The sequence below is a fragment of the Bos javanicus genome, chromosome 2, assembly GCF_032452875.1.
Source record: "Bos javanicus breed banteng chromosome 2, ARS-OSU_banteng_1.0, whole genome shotgun sequence".
In the NCBI taxonomy this organism is placed as follows: Eukaryota; Metazoa; Chordata; class Mammalia; order Artiodactyla; family Bovidae; genus Bos; species Bos javanicus.
In genome coordinates this window covers 119,629,132-119,647,842 of record NC_083869.1, presented here as the reverse complement: position 1 = coordinate 119,647,842, position 18,711 = coordinate 119,629,132, and the positions used below count along the sequence as shown (strand labels likewise).

General features: G+C 43.9%; 2 protein-coding genes across 2 annotated transcripts in view; one reads left to right on the top strand and one right to left on the bottom strand.

The window, feature by feature from the left end:
- Positions 1–10,464, bottom strand: part of COPS7B (COP9 signalosome subunit 7B) — a 28,112-nt gene extending 17,648 nt beyond the window's left edge. Inside the window, exons 1-4 of the mRNA XM_061388245.1 lie at positions 10,317–10,464; positions 6,663–6,818; positions 5,490–5,754; positions 3,613–3,790 (exon numbers count right to left, since the gene is read on the bottom strand). Of these exons, the coding sequence (XP_061244229.1) occupies positions 3,613–3,774 (162 nt within the window). The 5' untranslated portion in view covers positions 3,775–3,790; positions 5,490–5,754; positions 6,663–6,818; positions 10,317–10,464. The remainder of the gene's footprint in view (positions 1–3,612; positions 3,791–5,489; positions 5,755–6,662; positions 6,819–10,316) is intronic.
- Positions 10,465–10,820: 356 nt separating this feature from the next.
- PDE6D (phosphodiesterase 6D) overlaps positions 10,821–18,711 on the top strand; it is a 55,106-nt gene continuing 47,215 nt past the window's right edge. The window contains exon 1 of the mRNA XM_061388268.1: positions 10,821–11,077. Coding sequence (XP_061244252.1) covers positions 11,028–11,077 — 50 coding nt within the window. The 5' untranslated portion in view covers positions 10,821–11,027. The remainder of the gene's footprint in view (positions 11,078–18,711) is intronic.

Sequence of the window (18,711 nt, the reverse complement as noted above, 5' to 3'; positions counted from 1 at the left end):
CCAGCTTGCCCAAGGAACTACTTTTGTCACACAGATGCGCATACATGCACACAAAGCAATAAGCACTGGGAGCAAGTGGAATTTTCTCAGCGTTCCCCACCATTGAAACAAGGACTGGAGCATCTTTGTCAACACCCCAGCTTGATGGGTACAGGGTAAGTCACCCTTAATCCAAACTGAAAAAAGTACAGGGGTGGCTCCAAGTTTCAAGGCCTACAAGTGGACTATGAATGCCAGAGATTAGCAAAGCCTAAGATTCGACAGCACAGCCCAGCTGGGACAGGAAACCAGGCTATCCGTCAGCCCCAAACGAAACTGTTCATTAAAATTACCTGCTCCTCGCTAATTGGAGAAGGCAACGGCACCCCACTCCAGTACTCTTGCCTGGAAAATCCCATGGATGGAGGAGGCTGGTAGGCTGCAATCCATGGGGTCGCTAAGAGTCGGATACGACTGAGCGACTTCACTTTCACTTTTCACTTTCATGTATTAGAGAAGGAAATGGCAACCCACTCCAGTGTTCTTGCCTGGAGAATCCCAGGGACGGGGGAGCCTGGTGGGCTGCCGTCTATGGGGTCGCACAGAGTCGGACACGACTGAAGCGACTTAGCAGCAGCAGCAGCAGCTCCTTGCTAATACTAACTGCGGAAGAAAAAGGAAAGAGGTCCTGCTCTGCTCTGCTCTGCTGCCAGTCACCATAACTGTGTGCTTTCCCTACTCGCAAATATGACCTGTTACTCTCCCAATTTACCAAACTCAGGAAAGTCTAAACAGGAACTAATTGGCATTCTGTGGACACCGATAATAATACCACTCAACTTTAAAAGGTTCCGAAAACTACATCTATAATTTCTGACCACTGGAAGGCAACTAGCTTATTCCCAGCTCATAAATGGAAAGAAAATCAACTGTGGGAAGATAAAGGTGTTCTGCTGAGCATGCCAATGAGAACTCTGACATCCTAATACCCTGGCCTACTTTCTCAGATTATCAAGAATCTCCTGAGGTCCTGAATCAGAAGTGGATGAGACCATCAAATCTAGCCCCTACTTTTCAGATAGACAATTTCAAAACCAGCCATAAAAGACTATTTTCTCTAGGACAAACACTCTAAAATTTCTCCCACTGGCCCAAATCAGTAACATCTTTCTGACTTTAATTTTCATCCATCTCCTCTTACCCAAACTTCCATAAAAAACAACTACTTGTTTATATTCATTCAGGCTTTTCACAAACCTGGCCATCTCTTCTTTTGAAAGATGATGACCTATCAAACCACAAAAAGACATGGTGGAAATTTAAATGCAATATTACTAAGTGAAAGAAGCCAATCTGAAAAGGCTACATATGTATGTTTCCAACTATATGACATTCTGAGAAAAGTAAAAACATCAGTGGTTGTCAGGGATTACAGGGGAGGAAGAGAATCTTGTGGGCAGTGAAACGCTCTCCCTGATACTGTAATGGTGGATACATGTCATCAAACACTTCTCTAAATCCACGGCTTTCCAGGTGGTGCCATGGTAAAGAATCCACCTGCCAATGGAGGGGACACAAGAGACATGGGTTCAATCCCTAGGTCAGGAAGATCCCCTGGAGGAGGGCATGACAACCCACTCCAGTATTCTTGCCTGGGAAATCCCATGGACAGAGAAGCCTGATGGGCTATAGTCCATGGGGTCTCAAAGAGTCAGACACGCCTGAGCGCATACACACATACACATACACACACACACACACACACACACACACACACAGAACCCATGGACTGCACAACACCAAGTGTGAACCCTAACAGAAACTCTGGTCTCTGGGTGATGATCATGCATCAGTGACATTCCACACTGGTGGGGGACATTGGTAACGGGGCAGGCCATGCATGCATGAGAGCAAGGGATATGTTAGAACGCTCTGCACCTCCCTCTCAATTTTGCTGTAAATCTAAAACTGATCTAAAACAATTAAGTCTTTAAAAAAAAAAAAAGAACTTAAATTTTCTTAAATTTTCCTCACAGGATTCCTTTTCTATCTCTGGTAATTAAATTTTTACTGAAAGTCTATGGTGTGTCAGGGTACATAAGAAGCTCTAAGAAAACAACAGTGGGCAGAACAGACCTTACCCTCACAGAGCTTACAGTCCAGCAAGCCAGTCTGATGTTAAATAAAAATTTACAATTAAAAAAAAAGTGGGTCTTCCTGTTTTCAACTGTTGCAGGGACAGGAACTGATGCCACACCCATACATCTGCACGGGATGATCCAGCGGAACTGCTCGAGCTTCTTAATCAAGAGGAATGAGCTCATGTACAACCCAAGTCCAGTAACCTGAAGACCCAACTCCTTTTGCTACAACGGGCTGACTAACAGCAGGGCTATAAGCATGAAGCCAGCAGCCAACGGCAAAGGCATGTGTCCTACTGTCGTGAACTGAAGAACTGGCCAGCAAAAGTCAGTCACCCCACTTATGTGGACCACCATCGACAAGAAAGCCCAGGCAACTCTAAGTAGCATCATGCACCTGATCCTCATGAACAAGGACCACCCAGACCTGCACATGGCAGCCTTCAGCAGAGCAGGAGTGACACTGGGCAACCAGGAAAGAGCTCTGACAGTGTAGAGGAAGCCAGCCTTCCACTCCAAGAGCTCCGGGTGTAATAAAGTATGTAATACAATAAAGTATGTAATAAAGATGTCACCAGACTTTTAAACCAATCAACATAAAAGCATTAATCAATAAATATGAAAATATCCTAGGTGGAAAACAGAGGTGGAAAAGTATGGGATCCTTTACAGCTCTGTTCCACCTGGTTATTCACATTTTTAAGATACAACAACCAAAGGTGATACCCAAGGGTTTAATAACCTACCAAACAAACAAGCAAACAAAGCAAAAAGGACTACTTCCCAGCTTTTCATGTCATATTGTTTTTACACATCTTTAGCACTCAACTGCCTTTTTCACAGAAATAAAATATTCTTTATCCATGCCCATCTCATGCTCAATAACAAATACTTCCTGCTACGTATGTGCCTGACCAATCTTCAATGTCCATATTTACACCGGAGGCTTTTTGTCCCTAAGAATGACTGGAACTACCAGTAACATCATTCATGCTGATACTATACTTTTCTAATTTACCAGGTTCAACTGGATTTTTCCCCTATCTTTCAAATTACTACCACTTCCCTGGTGACTCAGACAGTAAAGAATCTGTCTGCAGTGCAGGAGACCTGGGTTCAATCCCTGGGTCAGGAAGACAGAAGATCCCTTGGCAAAGGGAATGGCAACCCACTCTAGTATTCTTGCCTGGAGAATTCCATGGACAGAGGAGCCTAGCAGGCTACAGTCCACAGGGTCACAAAAAGTCAGATACGACTGAGCAACTAACACTACTACTAATCTCAATTTACTCCAAATTCAGATGAAAATACTGACCAGAAGGAGCCCAGAATTTCATCCCCACTCACTTCCCCTGCCTTACCAATTTCCATCCCTTGCTCAAAAATAGCACCTCACAGGTCCACAATGCTTCAGCACCAATAATCCCTGGAAGCCTGGAGAATCTCAGGAAGGTTTAAAACAAAGAAGATATTGTCTGAAAACTGCCCTTACCTCCTGCACGTTGGCCAGCTCCAGCAGTTCTCCGAAGACATATACTCCAGGAGCCTCCAAAACTTGGCTTATGAGAGCAGTGAGAGCTGAACCACTGGTACCTTTGGCTAGTAAGATAAACTGTTCCAGGAGGTTACTTGAGGGCTTCTGTTCACCTGCCATTCTCTGGCCTTGAGATCTGTCCAAAAGAAAAGCGTTTCAGTCATTTTTCCTCCTCCTTTGCAAAATCTATGCTTATTTCATGCTGGATCAGACATCAGAATAGTCTTGCAGTATTCAAAAAGAAAAAACAGGTTCTGAGTCCAGATCTCACTTTGTGACATGGTAGGGTCTAACCTGGAGTTACAGGGATTTGGTCCTTATTCTGAGGTTTGAAACATTTAATAAAAGCCACTTTATTCCATCTGACCCTTCCCCAAAGGCAGCACCTTCGAAGCCCTTAAACCTAACCAAGACCTGAAGAAACACACAGGAGTATCTCAGTAGCTGTCTTATATTCACCTCATTTTTAGACTCTGGTTAAGAAGCAGAGAATCTTGTCAAAACACAGAGGCATCAGTTGTAAGCAAAAGCAATCAGTTATAGCTTCCATTGTGTCATTAGAATCCCACCTACAACCAGATACAGATAAGGAAAAATAAAAGGCAGACAAGAAAGACGATGCATTTAATCAACAAAATCACTGACTGAATAGAAAAGGGGAGAGGAGGATCATCTTGAAAGATAAAGAGCAACATATTCAAACTAAGAAAATACACACACACATGCTCTTTAAGTCCATGTGGAAAATCCCTTTATTTGGCCTCCTACCGGTATGTGACATTTCACAAAATACGACTTCAGAATTTGTAGAAAACCTCCAGAAAACAATAAAAAGATTTGAGGAAACAATGAAGATACAGTATAGCCATCCTGAAGACATTAGGACAGGAGGGTTCCTCGATTGTAAAATCTACTGACTACAAGCTGAGTGTATGTGAACATACACACATTGTATATCTACTCTACAGGAATCCTACATAAGAAAAGATCACTTCTCTAAGAATGATATATCCTGGGCAGTGTGACAAAATGAAGGAGTAGTAGAGGGAAGAAGAGAACAAACCGAAAAAGGATAGCTTGGTGCAAGAGAAACTAAGTTTTCCTTTGCAGGCAGGCACCAAGAGCTGCAGTCCTTTCACAGTATTACAGGAACAAGTATGTCGTTTCACCAGGGTTACTTAAGAAGGTCTTGTTGGAAACAGAAAAAAATGAAGTGCTAAATAAAAGGAATAAAGGTTGCTAAGGGAAGGGGAAACTGGAGGGAGAAGAGGAGAGGGTATGAGGGAGATGTCGGGGGAAGGTGATGTGTTCGGAGAAGAAAAAACAAAAACCTCCCTTCCAAGTGGAGATGTGTGAGGACACTAAATGATAGGGCATGGAGAAGGGGTGAAAACATGGACACAACTTCGGTCCCTCAAAAAAAATCTCGGCCTAAAAAGCAAACCCCGTGGGGGCAAAGAGATAATAAGGAGGTGCTGATAACCGCTTTCCTCTGGAGTGGGAGGGCCCAAGGAGGCGGCTAGGAACTCAGGGGAGAATTCCCGTCCTGCGGGGGGCGCTATTTTCATGGACCGCAGAGGGGCAAAGTCGCACCCTTTGCGGGTGGGGAAGCGAGAGCAAGCACGGTGCGGACGCTGAGGGTCGCGGGCTGGGGTGGGCTTTAGGGCGGGCGGCGTGTACCGCGCAGGGCCGCGGGTGCAGGGTGAGGAGCGGAGGGGCGCGCTCCGGGGCGGGGGCGGGGCGGTGTAGCCGCGGGCTTTTCCCACGGCTGGCGCTAGGCCTGACCGCCCAGCTGCGACTGGCGCGCCGGGCCCCACCCTCTCGCCGGCCCCTACCTGTCCTCGGCCGCCTCTCTGTCCTCTCGGTCGCTGGCTTGGCCTCCCAGCGCCTGCCTGTAGGTTGTCAAGCGTCCATGATCGGCCCGGCGTCCGACGCTTTTCTGCCTCCGCCGACCCGTTGCCCTTGCGGCTCCCCCGGAAGCCTCCCGCCGCTACACTCGAGTTCCGCCCACACTCGGTTCCTCTGTCGCGTTCGCAGTCTCGGAGCTCCAGTGAGGCCTCCACCAGAGAAAGGGGGTCCGAGCCGGCTGGGGTGGGGGTCCTGAGGAGAGGAATGCAGCCTAGACAGGACTGGGGGCCCAAACCATTGCCATCAGCAGCTTTGAGCCCTAAATCCATTCTCCCTGCAGAACTGTGGCTACCCATGGGGTACAGAGCATCTTTGCGCCGAATGCTGTAAACCGTCTGGTTGAATTCTTAAAACAACTCCAGGCCTGTAACATTATTCCCATTTTTTCAGATCCAAAGGCCAGGGTGTCGAAGTCTGCTTTGAAACCCAGGCTCTCTGAAGCCAAAGACCATGTTCTTCACCTCTATTCAGAAAATGTTTAAAAATAAGTAAAAGATGGGTTGAACCAACCATGATTCTGTGACCAAAATGATATTTGTGGTGTTGCATCTGGTATTTACCAACGCCCCTGGAAGATAGCTAGGAATGCCACGCAACTGAACACCTAAGCTGGCTCCTTTAACGTGTACACCAGACTAAGGTCTTGAAAATGAGAAGGGGAAAACAAAACAAAACCCTATTTACCTTTCGTGAATTCAAGTGCAGAAATCAGACAGCGGCAAAGGTGTGGAGCACCAACACATTCATTTTGAAAATTTCTTTAGTGCCTATTATGTTCTAGAAGGTTCTATGAAGATAAAGTTCTTGCCCTCAAAAAGCTTCAATTTGTTAAGTGCTATGAGAGAGAGAGATGACACCACTTTGGAAGCACAGAAGAGAATGCACTGGGGAAGAGAAAGTGGGCATCTTATGGGCAAGAGCTGAGAAGAAAAAAGGTCCGCACTATGTAACGTATACTGATGCAAAAAAGAAACCCAGAGTGACTGGAGCCCAGGGTGAGAGATGGGGGCTGCAGAGCCAGCATCAGGTCATCTTGTGTTCTTGGAAACCACATGCAAGGCACTATACCCATAAAAACCTAAATACAGCAAAGTTCCTACCTGGGAGAGTTCATGGTTCTGGGGGAGACAGGCCTGTCTGGCCAGGACAGATGGTGCCACAGGTATCCCAGAAGTACAGCCAAGGCTCTCCTGACTGTGCCCTGGGGAGAGGTGATTCAAGGCAGCCTTCTAGAGGAAATGAGGCTTGAGTTGAGCCTGAAAGAATGAGCAAGCAAATCAGAAAGAGGACAAGCCATGTAAAAGAGTTTTTCTTTTATCTTAGAGGCACTGGGGAGCTACTAAAGGTTTTTAAGCTGTGGAGAGGTCTGAATAATTGCCATTTTGGACACTAGCTGCTATAGGAATGGACTGGATATGGAGAAAACTAGAGGCTGGGAAACCCTTGAGGTGACTGATGGATTCCGGTTAAGAGATTGTGAGATCTTGAACAAAGGTGGCAGCAGTTGGGCTTGAAATAGAAAGGTCCTTGTTGGAGACGTTTAGACCATAGAATCTATCCTGGCAACCAGTTGAATGCAGGGATAGAGACGGAAGATATCACCCAGGATTCTGGCTGGGGAGGCCAGAGCTGTCTGGAGGTGGTGGTAAGTGAACAGGGCTGAGGAGGAAAAGGGACAAATTTGGTGTTGGAAAGAGGACTAATAAGTCTTGTTTAAGTTCATAAATATTCTGGCTGTGCCTCTGCTTCCTCCAGAATAATGTTCATATTTGAAGGCTCAGGATGCCTCCCCCACCCCACCCAGCTTTGTCTCACTGCCCTCCCCTCATCAGAGCTCAAACTCCATGCCGTCCCAACACAACAGGACTCAGATCTTGCCTCTGACGCCAGGGCCTAGGCTCAGACTTGCTCTCTCTTCCTTTGTGCAGTGCTCTTCCCTCATATTTGTCTGCTAAAATTCCACCAACTATGTAGGCAAAGAGTTAAACAATTAAAAAAGTACTAATCATGAAAAGGGAACACTGAACTATGACCCTTCATTAAAATTAAGAATTGCCCTTTCTCAAAAGACACCAGTACAAGACTAAAGGGACAGGACACAGACTTGGAAAAGATATTTGTAAAGCGTGTATCAGACAAGGAACTCTGTATCTAGACCATATAAAGAACTACAAATCAACAAGAAGATAATCAGCCCAATTAAAAAAGTGGACAAAAGACTTGAACAAACACTTCACAAAAGAGGATAGCAAACAGTCAACAAGCATATGACAAGGATTCAACACCAAAGACAATGTAAACAAAAACATAATGGGATACCACTTTTAGTCAAAATGGCTAGGATTTTTAAAAACTGACACCACTCTCTATTGCCAAGGATAAGAGTCAGCCAGAACTCTCTTATGTTGCTGTTTAAGGTGAAAATTGGTACAAATATTTTGGAAAACTGGCAATATCTACTATTGCTGATCACACACCCTCCAGACAAGCCAGAAACTTCTCTCCTAGAAATAAGTGCACGAGTCCACAAAAAGAACCATTTAAGAATGTTCACTGCAGCTCTGTTAATAAAAGCCAAAAATTGGTAAATGAAAACCTAAATGTCCATGAACAGTAGAGAAGATAAACAGTGCTACATACCTACAATGGAATACTACTTAGCAATTAAAAAGTAAAAATAAAAAACTTAGCTACTGCCACATACAGCATAGATGAATCTCACAAAAATACTGAACAAGAAAAGCCAGACTTATACTGTACATAGTGTATGATTACATAGGAATTCAAGGGACTTCCCTGGTAGTCCAGTGGTTAAGAATCCACCCTCCAATGCAGAAGACATAAGTTCAGTCCTTGGTCTGGGAACTAAGATCCCACAAGCCGTGGAGAAATAGGGCCCGTGCACCACAACTACTGAGCCTGCCAGCCCTAGAGCCCATGCTCTGCAACAAGAGAAACCACCACGATAAGAAGCCAGGGCTCTGCAACCAGCCAGTAGCCCCCACTCGCCTAAACTAGAGAAAGCCAGTGTGCAGCAACACAGAACCAGATCAGCCAAAAATAAAGAAATAATACATAAATAAATTAAATTCAAGGACAGGCAAAACTGTTCTATGGTAATAGAAGTCAGAAGAGTGATTATCAGGACGGAAGGATGACTGGGAAGGGGCAAAGGGGTGCTGCAAACATTTTCTATCTGGATTTAGGGGTTCATGTCACAAGTGTATACGTAGGCAAAAATTGTGCCCTTGCTGTATGTGTTATATTTCATTAACAAAAACAATTTACAGATAAAGATTTTAACGTAGACCCCTGCCACCTCCTCCATCAAGTTTTGCCAACTGAATGTATCTTTCCATGGGGGCCTCTGTAGCATTCTAATGTCCTTTCTTTTGTACCATGCCTACCATTTCATCTTGAATTCCAGTGGAATCTCTTTATTTCCCTAACTACATGGTTATCTTCCTGGTGGTAGTGACCATGTCTTTCACCTTCTACCAACAAAGTCTGGCAAGTAACAGAAACTGAAAAAGGTGTTTGTTGAATTACATGGAAGGAAAAATCAGGTGGGTGCCCAGAGGGGCAAAAGAAGTAAAGGAAGAGGAAGGAAGGCCTAGAAAAAGAGTATAAGATCGCTAAAGAAACTTTAGCTTAAACTACAGTATTTATCTAGTTTCTGAAATCATATTAAAGCTTTACTGTCTGAGCTACCAGGGAAGCCCTTGAACACAGAACAAGTCAAAACACCAAGTCTTACCTAGACTGAGGATAAACAAACACTGCACTCCTTCACTTGTAGGAAAGTCACCAAATAAATGTTCACCTAATATCCACTGAAGAAAAACGCACAACCTAAAACTTGCAAGTTATGTTTTATACAGGGACCTTACTGAGGACTATAGCCCAGGAGACAGCCTCATATAGCCCTGAGGAACTGCTCCAAATATGTAAGGGAGGAGCCAGGATATATAGCAGTTTTTGCTGAAAGAGAGCTTGTAGTTGAACATCAAAAGATTACTGCCAATTAACAAGAAACAGAGAACTCAAATGGATGATTTCTGTGGTTTTCTATGCATGGGAAGATGCAACTGTCTGGGCTCATTGACATCATTCCTTAGATATGTATCTTAATTATCTAGGGCAAGTTCCTATTTTTCTCCATCCTAAATCCTCCTCTGGGCCCATCTTCAGCGGTGGCTTCAGTGGCTGACGGCTTGACAGTGGGCAACGTTTGTTGTTGTTTACTGAAATGTCAGGGAACATTTTTTTGTCCACAGTATCCTCTGGGTGTTTCAACCTTGATAGGAAAACTTCACCAAGGAGAGGAAGATCGCATAGCCATGTTGCTAAAAATAATCACTACCCTAGTGTACTGCAAAAAGCCCAGACTGCAGGAGTCTTAGAGCTGAATTCTAACTCTGCCCCTACTTTCTGTGACCCCGACAATCTCTCTGCCTCTCTGGGCCTCAGTTTCTTCATACGTAAAATAATAGAGGTTGGATTAGCAAATCCTCTGAATTCTGACTGTATTGATAGTCTGAGTACACAACCTTTACATCTCTTGGTCCACCGCAGGAGCACACCAGAAATCCCTGCGAAATACCTAACCGGCTCCCCAGGCCAACAAACAAGTACGACTTGAAGGAGTCATTCTATTACATTCTCTTTCATGATTTAATCAGTGTTTGTGTTTGTTGTTTCAGCCTTACCATGATGTGCAGGAGATTTCTGGGTTCCATGTAAATAGAAGTTACCTGTCTGTGGGCTGTCATCTTTTGAGGCTGAAGAGGATCTTCCCGCCTGGTTTCAACCCCTGGGATTCAGAAACCACCAAGCCTACAAGCAGATTTATGGATTTGCGCACACTTTGCGGCACACTGGAATCGAAGTTAGAGGAACTGAGTGCGGAGAATGCTGGGATTTGTAGTCCCTGGGCTTTCTGTTGCGTGCTGGGATCTGTGGTCTCCCCGGGCGCCCCCTGGAATGCTGGGAAGTGTAGTCTCTACCACATCGCACAGGGCAACCTGCTGTCATCTCAAAGCCCTGCTGTACCCAGCCGCAGGAGAGCCTCTGCAAATCTGAAGCAAACTCTCCTCTGGGACAAACTCTAGGCAACCACGCCGAATGAAAATTTTGTCCTACGGGACTTCCCCGTGAGGGCCCTTCCCATTGACGCTCTTCGTCCCCCTGCGAAGCCGCTGGGTGTTTCTATTGGTCGATCAAGATGCCAATCGCCGAGGCGGGCTTTCTATTGGCTTCAGGGCGGGCGCTCAGAGGCTAGAGGGAAGGAGAAGGGATAAGGAGCGGGAGCTGAGGGGAGGGAGAGGCTGGTTTGGGTCTGGCCGCTGCCGCTGTTCGCCCGAGGTCTTCAGGCCGGGCTGCGGCTCCGTCCTCAGTTCCTGGGCACCGTCTGCGAGGCTCCGCCAGGCCAGCGTGAGAGAGTCACAGGCGGCGGCCGCCGCATCATGTCAGCCAAGGACGAGCGTGCCAGGGAGATCCTGAGGGGCTTCAAACTGTATCCGCCCGGGAGCGGGGCGGGGCCGGGAGGGCTCGGGAGGCGGCCGCTCGCTGAGGAGAAGGACCGGGGGCGGGGGCCGCGCCAGGTGGGCATCCGGGGAGAGGGTGGCGGGAAAGGAGGACAGGAACGGCGTCCGGGGGCCCCCGGCTGGACCCGGCGCGGGAGGCGGGGAAAGGGGCGTCCGGAGGAAAGGAGGGGACGTTGATGGGAGCCCTGTGGGTAGAGGCAGAGGAGCCGCCGAATGGGACTGGGAGAGACTCCAGGCGTCGGAAACCGGAGTCTGGGAGGCGCGCTTGGGTCCGAGAAGGGAGGCAGGGAAGGGGCTGCGGCCCGTAGGGGAGGGCCGAGGGACCTCGGTGGGCTGGCCTCGAAGCCCAGCAGCCTCTGGCGGGAAGCCCACCGGGCAGCAGGGGGAAAGTGACTTGGAGCGAGTGACCTTGTGTGGGACAAATACAGATGCTGGTGTTGAACTCTCTCAATGCGAGTGGGGTTCTCGCATCCCACTCCGCACCCCCCAACCCCACCCCACCCTCTACTCCCCTTCTTGTTTCCACAACTTCTCTTCCTCACTTGTGGCTCCTTCCAGGGCTGGAGCGGAGGAAGGTTAGGAGTGAGAAATCCGAGATGGACCTCACCTTAACTCTTGGCCCTTGGAGGCGTTGGACGGTCGCTGCTTCTCCCTCAGCTCCTCAGTTGTCTTTCCAGCGAAATGAGGACCCTAGATGTGTGCGTGAGATGCCTTGAGGCGTTTTGGTTTTGCACTGGGACTCCTGGCGAAGGTGTGTCTGCTCGCACGAGTTTGTGTGATTAAGGCGTAGACACGCTGGAACTGTCCAGCAATTATTTGATTACGTTGGGGACACGGTAGGGTTTAGTAGGGTGTAGAAATCATTGTCTCGGGCCTGTTGTGATGCTGCGGATACTACCTTCTCCCCTTACCCTAGTGAAACTGTGTTTGAATGCAGTGTTCATCTGTGACCATTTGATGCAGATGGAAAAAGTGCAATCTTGTCCGTTCCAATCTCACATTTTCCTGCTGACCTTAATCTCTTCTTACATCCTATGTTTACAATATGGAACATTCTTCAGTTCGTCTCTTAATGAACTTTAAGAACAGTTCGTCTCTTAAGTCATTCCTGTAGGGCTCCTCCCCTGGAGATTTACTCAAGCACTGTTCTCTGAGCTGACTGTGTATTTCCACAGTGTCCATTTCACCCCTGCAAATTTTCATTGCCTTGTCATAATCAGAAACCAAGTTGGTAGTTTTAGAACCCAACAGCAAAAAAGTTTAACAGGAAGTTTTGAAGGTGCAAATTAAGTTTTTCAAAGGGGAACTGACCTGCTATGCTTTTTTTTAAGGGAAGGCAGTATCACCTAAGCTTACTGCCATTTATGATAAACTTTCAGTACTTTTATGCAGTGAAGTTTCCTAACAGCCTCTTTTATGTATTAATAGCTTCATGTACCTTCCCCTCTTTCTCTTGCTAATAGTGCCTATAGATAGGAATGGCTGAAGTGTTACAAAAGCTGACACGGATTTTATTTTTCCCTTAAGTAATTTATATTGTTACTTTACATTTATGCTGTAAACGGTAAACTGAAGACTATGAAGAATTGAGAGATTTCAGAAGCCATGTTTTTATCTGATTGGAGTTAACATGTTGCTGAAAATAAGAAAGGGTCTTTTTAATGGCTTTGAACAAACCAAAAAGGGAAAGTTTGAGCTTCTCACCTTCAGCCTTGGTTCTTGAATGTTGTTCAAGAGAAACTTTGGCTCTTGAGAAAGAGGCAAAGGACAAATATGGAAAAGAATATAAAGTAGAACGAAACAGGCTTTCAGGGAAAATTTGACCAGGGCTGATTAAATCACATGGGGAGCAGCCACTGAGAAAAGTTAGCATGGAGACAGCAGAATATCATCCTCTGGTAGCTTTTATTCATATCCGAGAATTAAGAGAGAAAAGGAAAGAGTTCTAGGATTTCTTACTACCTTCAGGGAAAAATAAAATTAATGTTTTAATAAGAAACTACCTGTTATCCACCTTTTATTGGATAAATTGTTCTGAGTATCTTTTTTTGTAAGAAGAGTCATTTCTACAAAAAGAAATCACCATTTTATTCTCCTGCCAACAATATTGATAGTACTCATTTTCCACATTGACTGTGTTGGTCAAGATTTCTTTTTGTCAGTTTGAACAGTAGATGACATCTTGTGTTAACTTGTGTTTCCCTGATACTGCTATCTCTGGAGAGGTAACAGCATAGTGGTTAAGAGATATACTGGCTTGAGAGCTTTACTGTCTGCAATGGAATTCCAGCTCAGGTTGTGTGTCCCTGAGGAGCTTCTTTTAACTGCTGCTACAATTTCCTCAGCAGTTAAAAAAGGATAAAAATAGTATCTTATCTCCTAGAGTTATTGTGAGCATTAAATGAGTTGATATCTAAAGCATTTAGCCAAGCACTTGATGCCTATAAGCACATTGTATTAGCTATTATCGTTGTCATTGTTATTATTATTATAAGTCACAAAATCTTCTGTTTGGCCATTTCTTTTTCTTCTATGGATTGTTTGTTGATTTTGTTTTTGCCCATTTTACTATGGAATTGCGTATTTTTCTCATTGCTTTGTAGGTGTTCTTTATTGTAATATCAATCCTTTGTGTACATTACATACTGCCAATGTTTTCTCTCGACATTTTACTTTTTTTTGTTGTTGAACAGAAGTTTAATACTATAACTTTAAATTCATCAATATTTTTCATGTGACTTTTGAATTTTGTGTCTTGTTTAAGAAGACCTTCCTTATCTTACTGTTAATAAATATCCTCCTATGTTTTTTCTCTTTTCAATGTTTAGCTCTTTAATCCACCTGAAATGTATTTATACATATGGTATGGGGTGGAAATCTAACTTCCTCTGCTATTTGGATAGACCGTTGTCCACTACCATTTACTAAGTAGTTAGGCAATCCTTTCCCCACTGTTTTGAAAGCCATCTTTGTCGTGTACTGCTGCTGCTGTTGTGTTCTAAGTCTCCATAAGACCTGGGTGTATTTTTTGAATATTTCTGTTTCACTGATCCATTTAGCTCTTCCGATTCCTTTCCTGTATGCATTGGTTTAATATAGTTTTATAGCGTGATTTAGTATAGTTTACAGTAGGATTGGTATGTCACAGAGTTATGTGTTTGTTTTAAGTCATATAAGTTCCTTATAAATATTCATGTACTGTTTATACAAACAGAACTTTGCCCATGTGCTCATAATAGGTATTCAATAAGCATGAATAACATACTTCATAAATCAGGCATAGTCTTTGTGTCTGAGAGAATCCAACATGAACTTTATATTTGTCATAAGTTTTTTCAAAAATGAAATATTAAAAAAATTTTTTTGGCTGCTCAGGCTTGCGGAATCTCAGTTCCTGAGCCAGGGATCGAACCCGTATACCCTGCAGTAGAAGCTCAGAGCCCTTAACCAGTGGACCACCAGGGAATTCCCAAGATTTCTTTTTCACATCACTTCCACACCACCTGCTTTTAGCTCATACACGTTAGAAACTAAAGTTGTGAATGAAATATGACTTGGGGAACAAATGTGATTCTCCTGCAAGGTTTTGATTGTGAGTATTTAAGTAGCTAATATGGAGATTTTGTTTGTGAATTCTGCATTCCGTATTTTATTCATTCAATAAATGTCTGTTGGGCAATTTCTGAACAGGGCACTGTGCACTTAAAGGACATAAAAATGTATGAGTCACAAACCCTTCAGAAGTTTAACCATTTTTGTGTCTGTTTAGAAGGGATATCTTATAAAGCAATGCATTTTTTAAAATAGTATTTAATTTTTCTTTTACAGACTCCAGCTACCTAGATATGACCTTTGTTAATATTTTAATATAGTCTTCTAGTGTAGCTAATGTTTATTGTATTTCCTCTTATTAAATGGAATCATAAGTATTATTTTGAAACTTTTTAAACTGAATAAATTTATCGTGTTCATAATTTTTGAAGATAGGTATTAATACTTTGAATTGCAGCCAGTGACATAGATTTGTCACAGAAAGCCTTATACTAGTTTTGTAGTGTAGGCTGTAATGCACTGTTCTGCCTATCAGATTATTTTTTCCTCAACATAAATCTATAATTTTATTAAGTTAATATCAAGAAACTGACACACTGCCAGAAGAAAGAATTATGCTTTTATGATCTCATTATTTTTAATCTGTCTGGAATTTGTTTTGGTATAAGGTATGAAGCAGTGATTTAATTTTATAAAGATTGCTGCTGCTGCTGCTGCTAAGTCGCTTCAGTCGTGTCCGACTCTGTGCGACCCCATAGACGGCAGCCCACCAGGCTCCCCGTCCCTGGGATTCTCCAGGCAAGAACACTGGAGTGGGTTGCCATTGCCTTCTCCAATGCATGAAAGTGAAAAGTGAAAGTGAAGTCTCTCAGTTGTGTCCGACTCCTAGCGACCCCATGGACTGTAGCCCACCAGGCTCCTCCATCCATGGGATTTTCCAGGCAAGAGTACTGGAATGGGGTGCCATTGCCTTCTCCGTATAAAGATTGCTAATTGTCTTTATTTCTTCATTTCCTTATACTCCAAATATTAATATAATATCCAGAATATAAGTGACTGCCTACAAATCAATAAGATAAATACTTAATTCAAAATGGGCAAAGGATATGAAAAACAGTTCACAGAAGAAAAATGCAAATGACCAATGAATAGATTCAGAGATGTACAACCTTCTTAAAACAACAAGGGACTTGCCTGGGGTTCCAGTGGCTGAGACTTCTGTTCCCAGTATAGGGAGTATTCCTCGATCTCTGGTTGAGGAACTAAGATCCCACATGCCTCGTGGTGTGACCAAAAAAAAAAAAATTTTCCTAATTAGTTGACAAAAACTTAAAAGATTGATAATAGTCAGTGTTGGCAACTACTGGGGGAAAAGGGGTGCTTTGTTTGCTCTGTGTGCGTGTGTGTCTGTGTAAGACCTTATGGAAAGTGATTGGTATCTATCAAAAGTGTATATGTAGCTGCAGCAAAGCACAGAGCAGTCTTTGGAGCATGGACTATAGATTCAGATTTTATTGCCTCTACCAGTGTGACCATCGGCAGAGCCCTCAACTCTGAACCTCAGTATCCATTTCATTTCTTTAGAAGGTTGTTAAGAGGATTAGATGAGACTTCATATAAAGTGATTAGTACAGTGCCTGGCTCATAGTAAGTAATAAATGTTAAGTGCTATATTATTTGCTTTATTAATACTTATTATTATTAACAGTAATAGTAATGTTAATATTACTGTAAGTGAAAAAAGTGAAAGTGTTAGTCGCTCAATCATGTTCAGCTCTTTGTGACCCCAGGAACTGTAGCTCCTCCGTCTGTGGAATTTTCCAGGCAAGAATACTGCAGTGGATAGGCATTCCCTTCTCCAGGGGATCTTTCCAACCCAGGAATCAAACCCAGGTCTCCTCCATTGCAGGCGTATTCTTTGCCATCTGAGCCACCAGGGAAAGCCACTTATTTTTCTGAGGTATAACCAATGACTTCATGCTATCATTCTTTCTCACTGAACAGCTATAATACTTGTTTTGCTTCTTTGAAGAAATGGTTCAGTTAAGTAGCATCAATGTATACCTAGTATTTATCTTGTTTTCTAGCAACTAATCACATTCCAATTTATGTCAGTAAGCAGAAAAAGAACTAGTTTGACTCAGAGGTTTCTGAAAGCAACTTTCACTTATGTTGTTGCATTTCCTCTCTATAGTTTGCTCCTGGATCCCCCACCTTCTCTTTCTCAGAGCACTTTGATCTTTGACTTTACTTCCAGTCAAAAATAATTGGTTTTGCATCATCTATTCACTTAGATTTCCTTGTTAAGAGTAGTAGACTGTTGAACTTTTCTTGAATGTCAGTATTGCCTAAGAGATACCTTGACCAAGTGTTAAAAGTGAGTCCGGAGTTTATAATTCCTAAAATATACCAAGGGAACATTTCAGGCAAAGATGGGCTCGATAAAGGACAGAAATGGTATGGACCTAACAGAAGCAGAAGATATTAAGAAGAGGTGGCAAGAATACACAGAAGAACTGTACAAAAAAAGATCTTCATGACCCAGATAATCACGATGGTGTGATCACTCATCTAGAGCCAGACATCCTGGAATGTGAAGTCAAGTGGGCCTTAGAAAGCATCACTACAAACAAAGCTAGTGGAGGTGATGGAATTCCAGTGGAGCTATTTCAAATCCTGAAAGATGATGCTGTGAAAGTGCTGCATTCAATATGCCAACAAATTTGGAAAACTCAGCCGTGGCCACAGGACTGGAAAAGGTCAGTTTTCATTCCAATCCAAAGAAAGGCAATGCCAAAGAATGCTCAAACTACCGTACAATTGCACTCATCTCACATGCTAGTAAAGTAATGCTCAAAATTCTCCAAGCCAGGCTTCAGCAATACATGAACCGTGAACTTCCTGATGTTCAAGCTGGTTTTAGAAAAGGCAGAGGAACCAGAGATCAAATTGCCAACATCCGCTGGATCATGGAAAAAGCAAGAGAGTTCCAGAAGAACATCTATTTCTGCTTTATTGACTATGCCAAAGCCTTTGACTGTGTGGATTACAATAAACTGTGGAAAATTGTGAAAGAGATGGGAATACCAGGCCACCTGACCTGCCTCTTGAGAAACCTGTATGCAGGCCAGGAAGCAATAGTTAGAACTGGACATGGAACAACAGACTGGTTCCAAATAGGAAAAGGAGTACATCAAGGCTGTATATTGTCACCCTGCTTATTTAACTTATACGCAGAGTACATCATGAGAAATGCTGGGCTGGAAGAAACAGAAGCTGGAATCAAGATTACCAGGAGAAATATCAATAACCTCAGATATGCAGATGACACCACCCTTATGGCAGAAAGTGAAGAGGAACTCAAAAGCCTCTTGATGAAAATGAAAGTGGAGAGTGAAAAAGTTGGCTTAAAGCTCAACATTCAGAAAACGAAGATCATGGCATCTGGTCCCATCACTTCATGGGAAATAGATGGGGAAACAGTGGAAACAGTGGCAGACTTTATTTTGGGGGGCTCCAAAATCACTACAGGTGGTGACTGCAGCCATGAGATTAAAAGACGCTTACTCCTTGGAAGGAAAGTTATGACCAACCTAGATAGCATATTGAAAAGCAGAGACATTACTTTGCCAACAAAGGACCATCTAGTCAAGGCTATGGTTTTTCCTGTGGTCATGTATGGATGTGAGAGTTGGACTGTGAAGAAGGCTGATCCCCGAAGAATTGATGCTTTGGAACTGTGGTGTTGGAGAAGAATCTTGAGAGTCCCTTGGACTGCAAGGAGATCCAACCAGTCCATTCTGAAGGAGATCAGCCCTGGGATTTCTTTAGAAGGAATGATGCTAAAGCTGAAACTCCAGTACTTTGGCCACCTTGTGCAAAGAGTTGACTCATTGGAAAAGTCTCTGATGCTGGGAGGGATTGGGGGTAGGAGGAGAAGGGGACGACAGGGGATGAGATGGCTGGATGGCATCACTGACTCGATGGACGTGAGTCCGAGTGAACTCTGGGAGTTGGTGATGGACAGGGAAGCCTGGCGTGCTGCGATTCA